General features: G+C 38.7%; 3 protein-coding genes across 3 annotated transcripts; 1 reads left to right on the plus strand and 2 right to left on the minus strand.

The window, feature by feature from the left end:
• The first annotated feature begins 501 nt into the window (after positions 1 to 501).
• On the plus strand, positions 502 to 5,731 carry LOC126605305 (subtilisin-like protease SBT6.1). Its single transcript, XM_050272677.1, has 10 exons — positions 502 to 1,218; positions 1,705 to 1,833; positions 1,985 to 2,137; positions 2,517 to 2,633; positions 2,779 to 2,963; positions 3,140 to 3,403; positions 3,500 to 4,571; positions 4,678 to 5,169; positions 5,280 to 5,340; positions 5,444 to 5,731. Exons 1-10 carry the CDS (start codon positions 649 to 651, stop codon positions 5,533 to 5,535), a joined length of 3,135 nt encoding a protein of 1,044 aa, XP_050128634.1. The 5' UTR covers positions 502 to 648; the 3' UTR covers positions 5,536 to 5,731.
• Positions 5,732 to 6,202: 471 nt separating this feature from the next.
• LOC126605307 (proline-rich receptor-like protein kinase PERK1) lies at positions 6,203 to 10,681 on the minus strand. The gene is made up of 8 exons (XM_050272679.1): positions 9,721 to 10,681; positions 8,383 to 8,976; positions 7,913 to 7,999; positions 7,725 to 7,795; positions 7,522 to 7,598; positions 7,172 to 7,319; positions 6,916 to 7,077; positions 6,203 to 6,761 (listed from the first exon to the last, which is right to left on the minus strand). The coding sequence occupies exons 1-8, from the start codon at positions 10,283 to 10,285 to the stop codon at positions 6,438 to 6,440; spliced, it is 2,028 nt and encodes a 675-aa protein (XP_050128636.1). The 5' UTR covers positions 10,286 to 10,681; the 3' UTR covers positions 6,203 to 6,437.
• A 5,716-nt stretch (positions 10,682 to 16,397) lies between these two features.
• Positions 16,398 to 20,380, minus strand: LOC126605308 (probable chlorophyll(ide) b reductase NYC1, chloroplastic). Its single transcript, XM_050272680.1, has 10 exons — positions 19,784 to 20,380; positions 19,140 to 19,218; positions 18,911 to 19,046; positions 18,644 to 18,718; positions 18,328 to 18,520; positions 18,189 to 18,257; positions 17,767 to 17,906; positions 17,500 to 17,622; positions 17,163 to 17,355; positions 16,398 to 16,942 (listed from the first exon to the last, which is right to left on the minus strand). The coding sequence occupies exons 1-10, from the start codon at positions 20,150 to 20,152 to the stop codon at positions 16,757 to 16,759; spliced, it is 1,563 nt and encodes a 520-aa protein (XP_050128637.1). The 5' UTR covers positions 20,153 to 20,380; the 3' UTR covers positions 16,398 to 16,756.
• Positions 20,381 to 20,992: the final 612 nt, after the last annotated feature.

Genomic DNA, 20,992 nt, shown 5'->3' on the forward strand with positions numbered 1-20,992 from the left:
TTGGGGTAAATCTCAGTTTACAATTCTCAAGTTTCATAGTTTTCAACATTTGGTATATATTAACACATGGTGCCTAATCATTGTCCACTTGAGCGTCACGTCATCAGTCAACAATAGACTTAACAGCCAACTTAACTGATGTACGAGACTGTCTCAAAATTAAGATTTGTGGTATGATTTTGGGACGAAAAAAACTTTTTGTACCAAATGTTGAAAATCACAAAACTTCAGAATAGTAAACTGAGGCTAACCTTTTTTTTTTAATCAAGCAATTAGACGAAAATTTGAATGTGGCCTTGAACTACAAGTGAATACCAAACTATAAGGATCAAAAGTGAAGGTCCATTCGACCAAAAACAAAAATTGATGGGCCGTTCAACAAATAGTAGAATTTGGTGGCTAGATGTGGTATGAAAAGAAATTAAATTATTGATAGAAAAATCTTTATTCTTTTATTATTTACGTAAATTAGACAAAGTACAAAAAAACCAAGACAATTTAAACTGAAGATTAACAGAGACTATCCGGTTTGACCAAAAAAACAGAGACTCTCCGGACCGACCGGCATTCTCTTTCTCCGATGCGGGACCTTTCCCGCCAAATCAATGAATCCTCAGCTCCGCCAATCTCCATAGCACCGCCGTCACCATGACCGCTCCTCCTCGCGCCGCTACGTCATCACTCTCTTTTCTCTTCGTCGTCATCGCCGTTTCCATTTCCATCTCCATCTCTCTCCTCCGCTTCAAACCCCAAAATTCCCCAACCCTAAACGTAAACCTTCCCCCAAATTCGTCGCGTCCCGAGACCAACCGCCAAAACTACGTCGTTCGATTCGTGGAATACAGGAGGGCGGAGGAGCTCCGAGAGTATTTGAAATCGAGCGTGCGATCCGATGGGTGGGATTGGATCGAGAGGAACAACCCGGCGAAGAAGTACCCGACGGATTTCGGGTTGGTTTGGATTGAAGAATCGTCGAGAGAGACGGTGGTTTCAGAAATTGGGAGCTTGGGAATGGTGAAGGATGTGAATGCCGATGTGAGGTATGGGAGGGGTTTACTTGCTGAGGGAAAGAGGGACAAAGTTGGGGCTTTTGTCGATGGGGAGAAGCGGCCGGGGAAGATTTTGACGGCGATGTCGTTCAGTGAAGCCGGCGGCGATGCATTTTACTCGGCCGCAAGTAATTCTTCGGTTAGCTGGAGAAGGCAGCTCATGTCTCAGGTGGGTTTTGGGGATTTTGTGTAAAGTTTAGGAAAAAGTAAGAAACTTGAAATTGGGATTTTTGATGTTTATTAATGATTGTTTATCGTATTAGTTTGAGTAAGTTAGAAGTGTTTCCTAATTGGGTTTTCGTGGGTGTTAAAGATTCCGAAAACGAAATGGAGTTTTGGTGTGTTTTTGTTTTGTAGTTAGTGTTGCAGTGGAAGCTTACAATGCAGAGCGCCAATTTCTTAAACTACCAAAAGCACATATGACGATTTCTAACTCGATAATTGCAGGACATATTGACTGCATTACTTTGTTATTTTTTCAATGAAACTTGTATATTGACATGGAGACATCATTCTTTATGTGTCTCAAAAGCAGGCGGTTTTGGAATTAAGTTTTGAGAAAGTTCCAGCAGTGTTCCTCGTTTGCTTGATTCTTGGATAGTTCCCTAGTGTTTTATCCTTAACTCACCCTCTTAGGTGAATTTTATTCTTGCAGAGATCTCAAGTTACTTCAATGTTTGGGGCGGAGTCCCTTTGGGAAAAAGGATATGCTGGTGCCAAAGTTAAAATGGCCATCTTTGACACTGGAATTCGAGCAGATCACCCGCATTTTCGTAATATCAAGGTAATTTCCTAGGGGAAAAGAGGTTGGAGTCTTTTTCCCTTGTGTGTTTTTTCAGTCTGTTAATTGGCATTATTTACCCTAATACATGTTTGTTTGATTCCAATAAAATTTTGCGGTGTTATATGGTTTTAAATTTTGAGCAATTATGCAGGAGCGCACAAACTGGACAAATGAAGATACTTTGAATGACAACCTTGGGCATGGGACATTTGTTGCTGGTGTTATTGCTGGTGTAGATGCTGAGTGTCTTGGTTTTGCTCCTGACACAGAGATTTATGCTTTTCGTGTGTTTACAGATGCACAGGTAATGACATTGGGCAATGGAAGAATTATTGGCATGATATTATGACTAGACTAGAATAGCATACCAAGGGAAAAATACAAAGTAACATTCATATTTCACGTTCTATCCCATAGGTGGGCGAAGTGTGTTTTACGTTGCACATATATGCATTGTTGATTCATTAATATGACTTTATAAGATATCGTTTTGGACGAAGTGAATATGACTTTATAAGATATCGTTTTGGACGAAGTGATTTGGAGGCGAGATTTAGTAAACTTTGTGTTCGGCCTATGATATATAAGCCAAGCTATAACTTGAAATACTTGGCTTCATGGTGTTTCATTTGGTTAATCAAATTTAGAAAAATTATGAGAAGCTTGTATTCAGCTTATTGCAGGTATCATATACATCATGGTTCCTTGACGCATTCAACTATGCAATTGCGACCAATATGGATGTGCTAAATCTGAGTATAGGTGGACCTGATTACTTGGACCTCCCATTTGTAGAGAAGGTAAGGCTTCTTTGTTGTTTTCCATATTGCGTAAGTGTGGTGGCTTTTGATCTTCATCAATGATTGCATTCAGACAATTGTGGGCATATACTATACTTTTGCTTTTGAATCATGAAACGTATTTTGCTGCTGATTTGCTCATCAGGTTTGGGAAATAACGGCAAACAACATAATTATGGTTTCGGCAATTGGAAATGACGGTCCGCTTTACGGAACTCTAAACAATCCAGCAGACCAAAGTGATGTCATTGGCGTTGGTGGCATTGACTACAGTGATCACATTGCTTCTTTCTCGTCACGTGGCATGAGTACATGGGAGATGCCTCATGGGTAATCTAATCTTTTCTTCTGTACTGCGTATTGTGATTGCTTTATTTTTCCTTCCCAAGGTTTTTAACTGATCTTGAGACATATCCAATCCTTTGTTATTCCTTTAGCTGTACAAGCTATCGTTGTTATAACATTGAATGTGCAAAGCATGAACTATTTGAGTTTTCTTCATACAGTTATGGTCGGCTGAAGCCTGATGTTGTTGCATATGGACGGGACATCATGGGATCCAAGATCAGTACAGGCTGTAAAAGCTTATCAGGCACAAGTGTGGCAAGTCCTGTGGTTGCTGGTATGGTATGTCTTCTTGTCAGTGTTATCCCTGTGAGCAATAGGAAGGATATATTAAATCCAGCAAGCATGAAACAAGCACTGGTTGAGGGTGCTGCGAAGCTTTCTGGTCCGAATATGTATGAGCAGGGTGCAGGCAGGGTTGATCTGTAAGTTCTCCTGAATTATAGTCCCCTTGCTTTTTGCCTTAATATCCAGCATTGACATTTATGGATTTTTAATCTACTTTTTTACTTTTTGGTCAGGTTAGAATCATACGAAATCCTCAAGAGCTACCAACCTCGTGCCAGCATCTTCCCTAGCACTCTCGATTATACAGATTGCCCTTACTCTTGGCCCTTCTGTCGTCAGCCCCTTTATGCAGGTGCCATGCCTGTTATCTTTAATGCTACCATTCTAAATGGAATGGGTGTAATAGGCTACGTTGAAAGTCCACCCACATGGCATCCTTCGGATGATGTAGGAAATCTTTTAAGCATTCACTTTACTTATTCTGAAGTTATTTGGCCTTGGACTGGTTATTTAGCTCTTCACATGCAAATTAAGGAAGAAGGTGCACAATTTTCTGGAGAGATTGGAGGCAATGTTACTCTTAGGGTGTACAGTCCTCCAGCTCTAGGAGAGACGGATATTCGGATTAGTACTTGTGTGCTTCAGTTGAAATTAAATATTGTCCCAACTCCGCCAAGATCGAAACGAGTTTTGTGGGATCAGTTTCACAGCATTAAATACCCTCCAGGTTATATCCCCAGAGATTCTTTGGATGTTCGTAATGACATTCTTGACTGGCATGGGGATCACCTGCATACGAATTTTCACATTATGTTCAACATGTTACGAGACGCTGGGTATTATGTCGAAACACTCGGTTCGCCATTTACTTGCTTTGATGCTCTCCGTTATGGGACACTTCTTCTTGTAGATCTTGAAGAAGAGTACTTTCGGGAGGAGATTGAAAAGCTGCAAGATGATGTACTTAATTCTGGACTGGGATTAGTGGTGTTTTCTGAATGGTATAATGTGGACACAATGGTGAAGATGAGATTCTTTGATGATAACACACGGAGCTGGTGGACTCCAGTCACTGGTGGCGCAAATGTTCCAGCATTGAATGACCTTTTAGCTCCGTTTGGGATTGCATTTGGAGATAAGATTCTGAATGGTGATTTTTCTATTAATGGTGAGCATAGTCGATATGCATCTGGAACGAATATAGTGAGGTTTCCACGAGGTGGTTATGTGCACAAGTTCCCTTTCATGGATAGCTCTGAGAGTGGGGCCACTCAAAATGTACTTCGGACTCCTGAGATGACCACGGTGAGCTCAAAGGCTACTTAATTAATTTTTTCCCTACTTTTTTAATAATTGAAGTCAATCATGATTCATATGTGATGGTGATTATGATGCCTGTTGATCAATGCAGGCAGATTCTCCCATTCTTGGTCTTGTTGAGGTGGGTGAAGGTCGTGTTGTAGTCTATGGAGACTCTAACTGTTTGGACAGCAGCCATATGGTGACAAATTGTTATTGGCTCTTGAGGAAAATATTAGATTTCACCGGTGGAAACATCAAAGACCCCGTGCTTTTCTCAAACTCGGTTAAACAAAGTTCACCTTTACATATGGAAGACAACCAATTACCATCTCGTAGAACTGATGTGAATTTCTCTACATATTCTTCTGTTGTGGGAAAGGAATTGATGTGTGGGAATGACTCCGTGTTTGAAATCTGGGGGACTAAAGGTTACAGTTCACAGGTCAGGGGAACAAACAGAAGACTACCGGGATATTCCGTGGTTGACTTGGATAGAGGTTTAAATTCTAAAGCCGATACTTCCAATTCAAAACGTACCAAATTGAGTGTGGAAAGTAGAAGTGATCCTTTGGGATACTTGGGCCTGTTCTATGGGGACGAGGTAAGCCAGAATGGTTAGAAAACGATATTTTCCGCTATTCCTTTTAACTGTCACAACATACTATCACACGGTTACAAGATGCTGAAAGTTTCCTGTAATCCTTCCTGCAGCTTGACATGCCTGTGCTAGTTCCTACTCATTGGCTTGTTCCTGCAATCATTCTTGGAACTGGTAAGTGATCATTTAGTCCTCCAATTCCTGAAAAGAAGCATATACATGTTTTTTTCCTTTCGGATAGTCGGTTACTGATAAATTACTTGGCTACTATTTATAGGACTTTTGGTATTTTTGAGCTTTTGGAGAATCCGACAGAAACGACGGCGGCGAAGGAAAGGATCTGGTTCCGGTCGGTATTCTAATTTGTAGTTCCGGAGGATTTTTCTTTTCCGGTAGCCCTTTTTGTGGCGTTCTTGTAATAGTGTCACACTACCAAAAGAATTTCTTTGTGACAGGAATCAGTAATACGAGTCTTCTTGTCCGGTTCACAGGAAATGATTTTGTATTTGTAAGGAATTTGATACAACAAATTTTGCTTTCCTTTAATCGACTGTATTTATGCTAATCAAGAGTTTTAGGCAAGAATTTTATAACCGTTCTTGTTGGGATATCTTGCATTTGGTTCATACCAACCCCAAACTCGTGAAGCTGCCTTTCAAATGCAGAAAGTATAACGTGACCTTTGGAACACGTCTATGCAGCTGCATGGCTTCTTGTGTGAGGCCACTGGACGTCGAGGGCTACGGGTGTGGTGAGAGGGGGTGGTGACAAACATCAAGTCTGGGTGTCTGTCGACTCTAGAATTTGTCTACCCTCACGACTCCCTCCCTATTTTTGTATAACCGAGACATCGTGGTTATGCGTCGACAAAACCGTTAGATCAGATTCAACAGTTAAATATGCATCGACATTGAGTATACGAAGGTAATCAAGGAAAATTCGGAACACAACTTGAAACCAGTGGTGTCTGGAAAAATTGTAATGCTAAGAAACTATTACAAGAGATGTTTGGGAATAATATGTGAAAGAAGAAAGATTAACCACAAATAAAAGAATTGGTTAAGAATCTTTTGTTGACTGTTGCATAAGCGCTGGCTATATACACTGTAAAACCGAAAACCGAAAACTCGATTATTTCGAAGAGGGGAAAAAACAGATTGAACTGGTGCTATAACAAGCTGTGTTCTAGAAATCAATGTTGATAAAGAGAAGTGTTAAGAATATGGGAAGGGGTTAACTCTTTACAGGAAAAAAAATTTGTGCACTGGCCGTTAAGAGGTTCCGCTGCTAAAACCGTGGTTGTTTTTCTTTATCCTTCCCAACTCCATTTCTCTGGTGGTTTGGCGGCTTTGGCCTTCCCCGCTGCTTGAGCCGGATGGATACAAACCGTAATCGCTTGTGGGTGCGCTATACTCGCTACTAGCACCGTACTCCTGGCTTCCTAATGCCATCTTCCTGAACTTTTTCATGTCCTCTTTGTATTGGCTTGTGTCGTAGTCTGAGCTCCCGTGAGAGCTATAGACATTGCTCTGCCCAGGCCGGATTCCTTCATTGAGATCAGAAAGAGACACGTCGCCCTCTAAAGCTCGGACAACCTGCGTGTATCGAGTAAATATGGTCAGAAGACACATTACAGAACCCTGGTAGGTCTTGAAAACCTTGCTTGTCCAATGGATGCAGATCAACTAAGATCCATGACATCTAGAAGATTCATTCGCGGAAATTAAGCTCTTACTTAAGAAAATTTACCTGACTCATTCGAGGTCGACGCCGTGCAGAATGACGTACACAAGCTGCAGCACAAGCAACCATGCGAGCCATCTCATTGGGGTCGTAACTGTTTTGAAGCTTAGGGTCAACCAGTTCATCAAAGTTTCTTTCTTCCAACGCTCGATTTAGCACAGGCCTTGCCTGCAATTCCACAACTCTCTCATTAGTCGTCATTCTCTAAAAAAACCAACCACAGTTCACAAGTTATTCACAGACAATGTGACTTATTACTCACCCAGTCTACCAAACTATCCTCCATGTAAGTTTGAGATGCATCAACAGGCCGGCGTCCAGTAATCAACTCCAAAAGCATAACACCAAAGGAGTAAACATCTGACTTGTCAGTGAGTTTTCCACTTGAAGCATATTCCGGAGCTAGATACCTGAAGGTAGCAAGCATGTAAGAATAATACGATATCTGGTTACCACACCAAACAACGTTTACAAGAGTCTCAACCTGAGACCTCTCAATCAATCTTGATAAAAGCCTGGCCATACTTTGGGTCAATCTTAAACTAAAATCATTACGATAACTAAGTCCATTGGGAATTTCAATATGAAAGCAATGGGTTTCACAACTCTTACCCAAAAGTCCCCATCACTCGGGTGGAAATGTGAGTATTAACATCGGACGAAAACTTGGCAAGTCCAAAATCCGCAACCTGAGCCAAAGACGGTGAATCTCAGTTTATACAGAACTAAAATTCCTTGACATGATCACCCAATCATCTTAAAATAAATCATATAGTACAGATCAAATCTGAGCACGATATATGCACAGTCCATACCTTTGCCTCAAACTTGAAATCCAAAAGTATATTAGCTGCTTTAATATCACGATGAATGATTTTTGGATGACCTGCATAACATTTACAGATTATTATGATGTAAAATCCAGAGTTCCGATGTCAAGGACCAATTTAAAGTAATTATTTTCAAGTGACCTTGTGTGTGTGCACGAACATGGATAACTTACAGTCTTCGTGAAGATATGCTATTCCTTTGGCAGATCCTAAAGCAATTTTTAGTCTTGTTGACCAATCCATGGTAGGTCGCCCTTTTCCTGCGGTATGAATATTCTATCAGATCCTTGTAACCAGAAGAATGCACCAACATCGCCACGGTAAAAACAATCAAGCAACGGTCTATCAACTACCTTTTTTTTTATTATTATTATTATTATTATTATTAAGGGGAGGGGAGAGGGTTCGAAACTATTATAATAATTTAGGGGAGGGGGAGTTTCGAACCCGGGACACATGGATGGAAACCCAGCACCCTATAACACACTATCCACTAGGATATTGGACCACATGCGAAATTCAATATTATATGTGTGTGTGTACACCAAAGACAAATAGATTCACTGTTTTAATTTTGATTATAAAGGTGTTTAATTGTTTATAATCACAAATTCAATATTATGTGCTTCAAAAACAAACGTACCATGTAAGTGAAACTCCATAGTATTATTGGGAACAAACTCATAAACCAGTAGTCTCTCGGATCCAGTCATGCAATATCCAACCAGTGAAACAAGATGTCTATGATGTACACGGCTAATAATTTCAACTTCTGCCTGGAATTCACGTTCCCCTTGCCCACTTCCAGCTTTCAGCTGCTTGACCGCTACTTCCTTCCCATTTGGAAGGACTCCTTTGTGTACGTATCCAAATCCACCTTGACCAAGAAGATTGGAATCCGAGAAGCCTTCAGTTGCCAATGCTAGTTCCTCATATGTGAATGTGCTTTTAGAAAATCCCAAGGTATAGCCTGGTGGAGGTGGTGGTGGGGGTAGATCACCCCCTGAATAATTGGAACCAGAACCTCCACTGCTGCTTGTGAAAGGTGGTGGTGGTGCTGCTCCCGGACTTGGATTATATTGTGGTGAGTGTGGTGGCCGTGATGCTACTGGTGGTGGCGGAGATGGCTTTGGCATCATTGTGACTGCATGATTACCAGGCGGAGGAGCATTTTGTTGATTACCAGGCGGAGGAGCATTTTGTTGCCACTCATGCGAAGGACCACCGTATGGGTCAACTGGAAAATACCAACAAACACTCGGATATCAGTATTCAATTCGACCTGGATAATTCACAGCAATAATACGTCTTTGCACAAAATAATAATATACGGAGGATTCATCGGCAGTAAAAGGCAAAACCTTCCTCAGAAACACATTCTTTCAAACTCGAATAAATTAATGAACGCTAGAAACAAAAACAACAAGACAAACCACAAAAGAAAAACCATAAAAGAACACAACATATTATAAAATGTGAGACTAAAATTCATAACTCAAGTCAGAGTACTACAGGCTGGAAATGTTTCTAACTGATGCTTAACACGATATGGTAACGACAATAAAAACATGCTTTACCAGATTCCCCAGTACTTCATACTAGTTCATAAAATCAGACATGCAGATGTCACGAATTCAGATATTCGACGAAAAACATCAACAACAATGCAAATCAATGACAACCTTTGAGGGAGAAATGCAGAAGAGCATTTTCTAATCCAATGACCAGATCCAAAATCCCGAAAAATCTTAGTCAAAAACCATTTCACGAAGGCCCGTTTGATAACCATTTCGTTTTTTGTTCTTAATTTTCACTCAATCGAAACTTCAAAAACTCAAAAAGTCTAATCATATCCATCAAATTTTACAAGCAGAGCAATCAAAACGTTCCAAATGAAATTAAATTTAAACCCAACTCAAAAGAAACAACAAACCCAGATCGAAAATGTTAAAAAATAAAAAAACCAAAGGAAAGTTGATACCTTTGGGCCCAGGAGGCGGCGGCGGAGGCATATAATACTCTTCATCACTTCTTCTCCTTTTCTTCTTCTTACTGCAACAAATGCAGAGAAGACTCAGCACCGCTAAGATCGCCACAGCCCCGATGGCAATCCCGATTATAACCCCCGTGTCCAAGCCTGAAGATGGTGGCGACGGCGACGAAGACGATTGAGGCGGAGGCGGAGGACTTTTTGACGGGGTAGAAGGCGTAGAACCCGAACCAGTCGGCGGAGGAGGAGATGGGGTGGTTGATTTCGGAGGTGGAGGAGATGGGGTGGTTGATTTCGGCGGTGGAGGAGAGGGAGTGGTTGATGTCGGCGGAGATGCAGAAGAGGCCGGAGATGGAGTTGTCGATGGTGGTGTGGGTGTGGTCGAAGACGGTGGTGGTGGTGACGACGGAGTGGCTGGTGGTGGCGCGCTCGGGGTCGCTGGTGGCGGTGCGCTCGGGGTCGATGGAGGCGGTGCGCTAGGAGTCGCAGAAGGCGCCGGAGCTGTGGGTGGTGGTGGCGGCGAGGTTGTGCTGGTCGACGGCGCCGGAGCCGACATTGTTTGATGTAAAATTCAGACAAATCTAATGACCTGGGAAATAGTCCTCTGGGCCTCCGCCGAATCAAAAGCTTCGATCTTTTTCCACTTTCTCTCTCTAGAAAAAGTAGAGAGAGAGAGAGAGAATGTTGAGTGGCTTTAATGGAGAAAGTAGAGAGGAGGGAGAGGGAGACAAACAGAGACAGATGGCGTTTGCTTTTTGGTTTGGGGAATTAAAAGAAGGTATTTTTGTTGCCTTTTTTTCTTTCTGCTTTTTTAGAAATTTAAAACTTCATAAATTCGTAGCAATAAGAATTCCTCAGTAACATGGTTGGAGGGAGAGAGAGATCATCGTCTGTGCTCTGCTGTTACTGCGCTGGGAGGAGGGAGAGAGAGAGAGAGAGAGATTGAGTAGCCGGGGTTTTGGCACCGAGTGGGAAGCTTGGTCTTGTGGACTTATGCAGTGGGCCCTACATGATTGGCCCCCGCGTTTCTCCGTCTTTTACTCGGCCGGGATTATAAATTCTTTGGATTTTTGTTCTCTTTTGTTTCGGTTGCTGGTGAAATGGGACCGCTTTTGTTTTTTATTCCTTAAGTGAGTACTTTTTTTGTTTTTTTTTTCGTTGTTCTTGCACGATATTCGTATTTGATGTGTTCCAAATTTATTTTTATTAATTGTTTTAGTAATACGAGATAAAACAATTTTTTAGATTAAATGGTTTAATTAAATGATATGATTTTTATAATTAAATAATTATTTAAATATTGATTAACTTGTTATTTTCTACTAATAATATATTATTTAGTTTACAAATTTAATTTAAAATTTTAATTTCTCTTTATTTTTTGTTTTTTGTGTATAATAGTCAATTTTTGAAATAAAATTATTTGGTTGTCTGCATATACTTTTCAATTAGATATTGTGCACTTATTTTTAGTGAACACCATGATATGATATGCCACATATGGAAAAGTGGAAAAAAGAAACAAAAAGATGAGTGAGGTATTTTGCTATCTAATCACACCACATGCACACCCAATTCGCATTGAAAATTTTGTATCCAAATACAAATTAGGAAGGGTGATAATGTTCTTACCCAATTCCGAATTTTTTTTCTTCTCTAACCTTGTATGTCATGCCAGATTTTTAGCAATTTGTGCCCATTTTGCATTTTCATCAATGTTGAAATTCGTAAGTTATATACAATTTTGATATACTGTTAAAATTATTTTATAGAATACCTATATACTAATTGTATGGTACAAAAACACCTAAAAACTATAGGAAATTCAGCAAAACCTAAGATTATCTACCATGAACTTTTTCCCTTGGAAATGTCATAAGATTCACAAACCATACTTTTTTTTAGAGAGAGAGAAGGAGAGTAGTTGATAATACATTAGGGCAGTTCTGCTAAAGTGGGATTGATTCACTTAACTAGTTTCCAGACATAGTTCTAGATCATGAAAATTCCAAACAAGAAAGGAACAAGAGAGACAGAACAACTGGTTTGGTTTGAACTTTGATCTATTTGCAGCTGCTTCCCCTGCCACAATTGCTGAGCGTCGCTCCATCGTTTTTAACCTAATTATTTTTATTTGGGATAAGGAGGAACTGGTGCATGCATTTATATACAGTGCAGTAGTTGATGCATAGGTTAAGTCAGCAAAACAAGGGTCGCATTTTGTAACACTGCCTCGAGAGGAAAAGGCACATGAAGAATAAAATATAAGGAGTTTTAACGAAACAATTTTGGTATCGTTTACTCTTAACGAAAAAACATATTTTACCTTTTCATAGTACTATTCACTACACATTTATTTGTTATTTTTCATTAAAATTAAAGTTTTTATTTTATACTTTTCATTAGTTTTCCTTAAAATATATGATTAACAACTTAAGCTTTATAATTAATTGTCATGGAAAGTGAAAAGTATACTATTATCGATCTTACATCGTGTTAGGGTTTTTTATTATTTAGGTATAAAGTGATAAGTAGGATTTGAACCTAATATCAACACTCAATCACTTGTTATTTCATTTTTTTCAATAATCCGTTGTTCTTCTATTCCAATACTTCTGAGCAAGACATGAGTAACCTAAAATATAAATTTATCGTTCACTCATATTATAACACGTGATTTAATCATACAACTATTGCCGTATCAAACAACACAATAGGGGCTCGTTTATAAGTGTTTTAAAAAATGACTGAAAGTGTTTTTGGTGAAAATGTTTTTAAAATCAATTCCTAGTAAAAATACAAGTAAATTCTGAAAAAAGAACTTTAAAATGCTTTTTGAACTCAAAAAATCATTATCTTTTGTGACCAAACGAGCTCTTTATCTTTTGTAAACAAAACGAGTGTCCATAGCTTATTTCTTTTATAAAAATTATAGAAACAAGATTCAAGGCAAGTATGCAATATGTCTAATGTCTTTTCCCTTTATATATTAAAAAGGAGAATTATATATGGGTCAAGGCATAGAGAATACCAATATGAAAGTGAGTTTTACAAATTAACCCTATCAATAACGTTACTCAGATAGCATAAAAGAAGGCAATACGTTGTGAATTAGTCAAGGATTAGGTGTTCCTAATTTATCTGATTTGGAATTTTAATCCTTTTGTGGCATATATATATATATATAGAGGTAGCTGTTACTCTAAACCCACACCAGCTGGACACCAACACCTAAACCCACACTCAACCAAGTTGACAACCGCATGCTTCCTACATAACAGAGGGATATGGTATGCTTGATAATCGTCTTCTAAAATGAGCGTTGAATTCTAATTGAAAGTATTAATCTGCATTTTATATTCTCTTTAAGAATATATGTTTTTTACTTGCTAAAGTACTTTAAGAATAGTTTACCAAAAAAAAAAAGTACTTTAAGAATAAAGAGTTGAACTTGCAGACGTAAAGATAACCACATTGATTATATATAGTAGATATAAATATGCCTCCTCCCTCCCATGCATCCGTATTTGAATCCATGTTTAAGTTAGCGCTTATATAAAAATTAAAAAAAATAAAAGTTAGAAGTCTTTTCAGTAAATACAATGAATTGTTTTACTGAAACTAAAAGTTTCTCAGCATGTTTGAGTTGCATTTAAGTAGATTATCAATGCATTTTGAAAGATTCACCTAATGTACAACGTCATTTCTTGAACAGTTTTATCTTCTACAACGATAACAATGCAAGATTAAGTTCCTAAAACCTATATGCTTTGATCAACTAATTAACTTTCTCAGTTGTAAATTTTCAAGTCATGGAATAACTTTAACGGTTTAAATATGAGAAGCCAAGTGGCATGCAAAACCCTAGATAGTTGTCCATATATATATCGAAGGCAGATTGTCTGTCATCCTGTTATGGTGCCTTCCTATCCTCTCATATTTATACGGTCACGGTTAAGTCACGTCAACATTTTATATTTCTATTACTTTTTGTCTTATTATTCTATAAAAAATTCAATATAAAATGTTGACGTGACTTAACCTTGACCGCACAAATAAGATGAGATGGAAATGGCACCATAACAAGAGGGCAGACAATATGCCTCCATATGTATCCATGCATGGACCATGGTTGGAAGGGAGTATGATTCTCTCCCCTCTTTTTTTTTTCCTTCCATTCCCTCCCCTTCTAATTGAAATGTCACAATTAAACTACGTCAATATTTTATATTAATTTTTTATAACAAAAGAAAGATAAAATAAAAAAATGTGAGATGATGGAATAAAAGTGAATGAAAAGAGAAAGAGTGAGAATCCTAATCCGGCAGGGAGAACTGGTCCGATATTCGTATGGCGTGCAACGGCAGGTAGCACAAATTGCAGGCGGCTAGTCAATTCCGAAAAAATGAGCAGCAACACTTGGTCAAATCAAATGTCACATCCTTTACGTCCGCAATTAGTGGATTTGCGTCGATTATTTCATGTTTAATTCATTTTAATTAGTTTGATTAATATACCATTGTTTGTCTAAACTCTACTTCAGGAAGCTTCCTAAGTCTCTCACTATGTATTTTTCTGTTACACCAAACATACAATCATAAACCGATCTTTGTTTTAAGCTTTCAGTTCAAAGCCAAGGTCAAAATTGTACCCTAATCCAAATGATGCCTTACAAGTTGTGTTAGAAAATGTCATTCTCACATGGTTGGATCCATCGCGAGGACTATGGTGTAGTTAGTCATGGCGAGTATTGTGGAGTTAGTCATGGCGTATTGTGTCCGACTTTCTCACATAATGCGAGCAATAGATTATGTCTGGGTTTATCCATTTATATGTCAATCGTATACAAATTGAGTCTTATAATTATGCAAGTTTTGAATTGTGCAACACGTCGTGTTTGAAATAAAAACTTTAAATTTTATTAGGGTGTAAGAAAATTTATATTAATTAAGATCATCTCCAACCGAATTAGGGATAAAGAGCTCTCTTTAGCCCTATAGTCATTCAAGAAAATATATTTTAATGAACAGTATCAGACCATATTTCATACAATCTCTAACCGAGGGGGCCAAAGAGTCATAAGCCAAACATAATTTATTATTACAATTTAAATATTACATCAACTTAAATTTAAAAACTACAACTTAAATATTAAAGACTACAATATTTGGAATTTGTTATTACTTTTTTTTTTACTTTTACCAACAAAAAAAAAATTCAAATCCAACGGCTGCTAGCGTCAGCTAGCCGTTGGCATTTGAATTTGGGCCGGCCCAGGGCTGGTTGGCTGGCTTATTTGGGCCAGTCGGTTGGCCTGATTTGGTGTTGGCCCGATGGGGACCACGAGCCATTTGGCCAAGTCCTCAGTTAGAGACGATTTTCGTGTCATTTTAGATTATTTTTAATCCTCTGGTCGGATTGGTTGGAAATGGCCTAAGAGAAAGAAAGGTGTTTGGTTAGGGCAAAAGCCATGACAATGACAACACAAGTAATTTGACAGTAAAAGAAAATTGAGTGGGACGAGAAGCAAAGCTGCTGGCAATTTGCTTCAAAATATAGTGATGACCTGGTGGAAGATGTATGTTCGGTTTTCAAACATGTATACTATCAAAGACCCGTGAACATTTTACATCACAATTTCATGTGTGTGTGCATGTACACACGCATATATATATATATATATATATATATATATATATTATACTTTTTTGGTTTTATATATATAAAAATACACACTATCTAAAACAAATTAAAAATTAACAAAAATGTGGGGTTGAAATTTGAATGAGAGAGAGGTTGAATTTGCCCTGGCCTCGCATGGGGATGGTTCATTATAGAGATGTACTATCCACACACTTCTTTTTATTTCTCAAACATCATTTATTAGTTTCTGTATGTTGATCTTCTTCAATTCATCTAATCCGACGATCGAAAATTAAAAAGGTTGTGTGAGAAGTAAAAAATGGTGTATAGATATCACATCCCTTTATTCTAATCAACTTCTCATAATTAGTGCCATGACATTGACTTTTATTTTATTTTGACTAAAGTGGAAGAAATATAAAGATATATGTCAAATTAAAATATTTTTTAGTTATTTAAGAAAATTAAGTGCGTCCATAATTAGTAGTAAAATAATGAATTAAGTGAAAAAAAAATAAAAGAACCATGTAGGCCTGATATTAAAATAAACCAAAACAAAATTGACGTTACCTTCATATTTTAGTCGTGAAGCGGAGAATATCATTTCATGTAGGACTTTTAACATTATTTTTAAAACTAGAAAATCACATTTTTATTAAACAGTTCACGTAATATTTTTGACATTTCTCTAAAGATGCTCTTAGCTCAATCCAGCTATATACTTTATTTTATTTATTTCCAATAAGTATTGTTACGTTTCTTTTTATGGCAATTAAACACCATAACCAAAGCCGTCCTCCTTAACCAACAGGCTTTTAAATATGCTTTAAAGTCTTCCTTGCTTATTTAACATCACTAATAAAATAATTTATGTATTTGGCCAACTTGGCTAAGTTCAGATTTGCAAAAGCGATAAATACATTTATCGTAAGTGTTTGAGATTAGCCTAAGCGGAGAAGGTGAGTAGATGTTCATCGAAAACATGAACACCGTACAAGAAGAAGGAAGAGAGACAATGGCAGAGCTGACTTTACGGTGCATCTTTTCGATTTACGCCTTGGCAGCATTGCTACTCTTAGCATGTACAAATTGGAATCAAATATTACCATGAACTACTCTAGTTTTTACATGATTTTGCATATAGAACCACCCACAAAGCTCGGATTTGTAAACGATGCGTAGCAGTCAAATCGATTTACGATGATCTACAATGAATGCTTTAAAATGATTAGTGTCCAATCGATGCAGGTAGAAAAATGGTACCCTGCATCATCGGTTGCATACGTTGTTCTGAGCAATGTGTCTGGTCTGGTCCGGTCCTTCATAACTAGTATCTGCCTGAGGTATTTCCTAGTGGTTTCAGTTTTGAGTTGTTGCGAAAAACTCAAGTACCAGGCAAGTTGCTGCTGGTGCTAGAGAGGATGATGAAGGCACAGACTACAGAGAGTGAGAAGACAGACACCCAAGTGTTCTCTGTGTACATATCCATTGCATCAGTGAAGTAAAAACGGGTGCGGTTTTCTGCCCAGTTCCGAAGCCGGTCTGCTTCTGCTGCGTACAGTGCCTTGCCCTGCAAGTTATACCAGAATCAGTTTTCGATTGTTTGCAACTACGGATATCTATCGATCATGGCACTGCACTGTTGGCATGACCATAAGTCCCAGATTATACGAACCTAAAGCATCACTAATTTAACTATTTAAGTATTTGAAGAACTCGATTTGTCACAATGCATACAAGTGCAGTAACATCGCATATCTTACACTTCACAACAAAAGTCAAATAATTACCTGTTCATCAAACCAGCGACCACGTCGCAGCCATGCGGTTACTAAAGCAAGTAAGATCCTAGGAGGTGTCAAGTAATTGATGGCCTTTCCTGTTCCCTTCACAACTCGCATCCGTGGAACTAAAGTTCTAGCTACTGTTTCAGGAAGCTCGCATATGAAGTTAAACATTTGTTTATTCTTCAAAGAAGAGCCACTGAAAACAAGCAATAATTCATCAGATCCTAGCACGAACAAAACCTTTTTCAAAGAAGATTAAAAACTTTAATATTCGGCTCATGAGGTGAACAACCTCTTTTAACAAGATTACATCCTGAAAATAAAAATTCATCAAGTGTACCTCAGAAGCAGATCTGTAAGAACCATGCCTGGAGATGCTGTGTGCACTCCTACTTTGGACCGCTTGCACTCCTTTAAAAGTGATGATTGAAGCTGTCTAAGACCACACTTCGTTGATCCATAGCTAAAGTTTGAGGAGATAAAATAGCATAAGTATCAACGTATAATTGTCACCGATCAGAAATCACAATTGCGAAAAATAGGTGACTGTTCAGCCTCTTCCCTCAAAAGAAAAGGCTATTATCCATCAACAAGGCAAGGCACTCACACAGCTGTCAAAGGGGTACTTGATCCCCCAGAGCCTGCTCCATCCATATTAAATATATGCCCACCTTTGACCTGATTCATCATTATACGCATTGCTTCTCGAGTGCAAAGTATAGACCCAACCAGGTTTGTCGAGACAATCTGACATAAGATTAGAAGGTTTAAGCTAGATAGTGAACCATTTTGAAATGATTATGCATTGTCAAAATCCTGAAGAACAAATTTCTAGTCACATGAATGTGATCATGTTTTTAATACAGACTCGTGCACATGGGTGCTAGGGTGTGCCTGGAGTTAGGAAGAGAGAGAGAGAGAGAGAGAGAGAGAGAGAGAGAGAGAGAGAGAGAGAGAGAGAGAGTGCGCGGTCTATTGCACTCTCTTCACATAAGAACCACAACATAGAGCTATTGTTTTTGCAAATACCTGCTTAATGTCTTCGTCTGTAAACTGAAGCAAGGGTCTAAATCCTTTATTAGCCCCAGCATTGTTTATCTGTGAAAGAGGTTACAAATTAGATAGTTACAAAGTGATAAGTATCTAATCGATGGTTTCAAAAGATTACCCAAATGTCAATATGACCGAGTTCACTAACAGCAAAATTTGCCAGTTTCTGCACATCGCCGGCTTCACAAACATCACATGCTACGCCAACTACTTTTGCATGTTTCAGGTTCTTGGATAACCCGCCTGCACTGTTTATACCTTCCCTTAGGTTTTCCTCAAGCTCTCTGACAGTTGCTTGTACAGACTCGGGGCTGCCTTGACATGATTCAGTAATCAGTGGCAGTAGTACTATTTATAACACCATAACCATGGCATAAACCTGTACACAAGTTTATACACAAACACATATCATAAATTCAAAATCTAAGTATCACCTTCGAGAAGCGACAACCACACGATCTCCAGAAAGAAGAAATTCACGAGCAAGTGCTTTTCCAAGTCCCCTTGTGCTGTACCAGCCAATCAAAAGACGCAAAAGACATGTAAATCATACTTTTATGCTCTCTTGAAGCCATTATATATGAAAATATTATACTAGATCAATTTTCGTGATACCACAGAATTAAAAAGCCTCCTCCACCAGTCCCACAACTCCTTACACAATTTATTAAGAAGAAGAGCAAGCGAGAGAGAGTATCTACCTTCCACTGATGACAACATTTCGTGGACCAGCTCGACAGTGATCCTCTAAAACCATGTTAGATCCAACCATAGTTCCGATAATAATTCCACCAAGCCAGCTATACCAAACTAGCTCATTCAAATCACTGTCTCCACCTTCGAAAAAACATCCAATAAATTAGAAGTCTACATATGGAACATTACATTTCGGACAGATAATATGAAACCAAATAGTAACATGCTTCTAACCTGACAACTGAAACCCAATTGCTAGTATAACTCCTGTGCTCATCATGGTCACAATATATCTTCCGATTTGAACGGCAGCCTATTTTTAAAGACACTTAGAAGCATGTCAGAATCCTGATAAACAAGACAACCTTGAAACGATCTATCATTCTTTGAAAGATGTCTTTCATAAATCTCACTGAAAAAAAAAAAAAGACAAAATCTTGAGGCATAAACTTCGTAGTACAGTCTTGCTTCCCTAAAGTTCAGTGATGAAAGATAAATCTTGAGGGGTTAACTTCATTTCTCTTTTCATTTGTTGATAAGAATTCGAATAACAACCCTAACAGAACAATCATTTTGAAAAAGTTCAGTTTCCTCCTTGGATTTTCTCAGCAACCAAACAACCAAAAAAAAAAAAGTTTATGAAAGCTTCAAGCTTCAAAATTTAAAATCTGAATCATTTTCCTCCTAGGATTTTCCCACCCAAAAAATGTTTCAAACTTCAAGGTCTAAAATCCCAAACAAACTTTTCTTTGCTTGGATTTTCTCAGAAACCAAACAAAAAATAAACAAATACATGCTCCAACTAAACAAATCATAATTAATTAACTCATAAAACTGCTAATTAAACGAAAACAAAAACCAGCAAAAACATTACTTACAGATTGACAGACCTCCTCCAACTTGGCTACCGCGTTCCTGTACTCCTCCCCATCTCTAAACCCCACACCAAAACCCCCCAAAACACTAGATTTCAAAGATTTCAAAATCCCAGTCCCACCTCCCTTCTTCAAATTCCCGCGCTTTCTCGCACTTTCCTCCTCTCCCTCCTCCGCACCCCCTCCGTTATCCTCCCCCCTGAACGACCTGCACGGTTTCAAGGAAAACCCATTTCGCCCCGCGGGCAGCAGCCCCCCGGACCGCCGAAAACCCGACCCGATTATCAACTCCGGGCCGGTTCCGCGGTGGATCTTGAAGTTGAAGTGTTCCAAGCTCTGTGGGCATACGTGGAGCCTCGCAACCATGGCCATTGCAGATAACAACACAGTGGCTGAAAGTGCCTGAAAATGTGGCTCCAATATCTCTCTACCGAATTTTCGGTCCAAAAATCATCTAATTTAATTTAATCTAATTTGTTTAAAAGACTGATGGAAAACTTACGTTAAATAATAAAATTTAAATTTAAAATTTGGGCTGTTGGGTGACGGAAATTGTCTTGTTGCGGCGTAAGATATTATTCGCGGGAGATTTGGGGAGGAGAGTGGCAGCGTGCGCGCAAGGAGGTGCGTGATGACCACAAGTTAGGGGAACCTCATCTGCCCAGTGATTGGGTGACACGTGTCGCTGTATGTCTGTGTCATCGTGTCGCTTTTGCGTTGGCTAGATGGGAAGATCAAAGACGAGTCTTGTGAAACACGGCTCTGATTGAGTGGTGTAATGGCAACTGCTGACCGTTGGATTAGCAAGGGAAGTTTAACACATCATCGACTCGGGCCCAAGTTGTATATTTAAGACAGATTAGGCCCAACCATTTGCAGTTATGTTGGATTGGGCCAAACCATGAATTGGTCTTATTTAAACTTTCTTCTTTCGATCCAGCCCTAACTTTTCCGAGCCCGATCCATGTCCTTAAAAAGTTAATTTCTGCCTCTTGGTCTTTTTGAATTCATCTGATCTGACGGCCGAAAATTAGAAGGGTGTGTGAAAAGTAAAAAGAAGCGTGTAGATATCACATCCCAAGTAATATTGCTCATCTCTTCCTTCTTCCTTCTCCCTACTTCAATACATACGTAGAACTCATCCAAAATGCACAAAAACGTATCAAAATGTGATCAATAATAAATTTAAGAGATGTCATTAGTTTGTACATT

Source organism: Malus sylvestris, chromosome 15, assembly GCF_916048215.2.
Source record: "Malus sylvestris chromosome 15, drMalSylv7.2, whole genome shotgun sequence".
Taxonomy (NCBI): domain Eukaryota; kingdom Viridiplantae; phylum Streptophyta; class Magnoliopsida; order Rosales; family Rosaceae; genus Malus; species Malus sylvestris.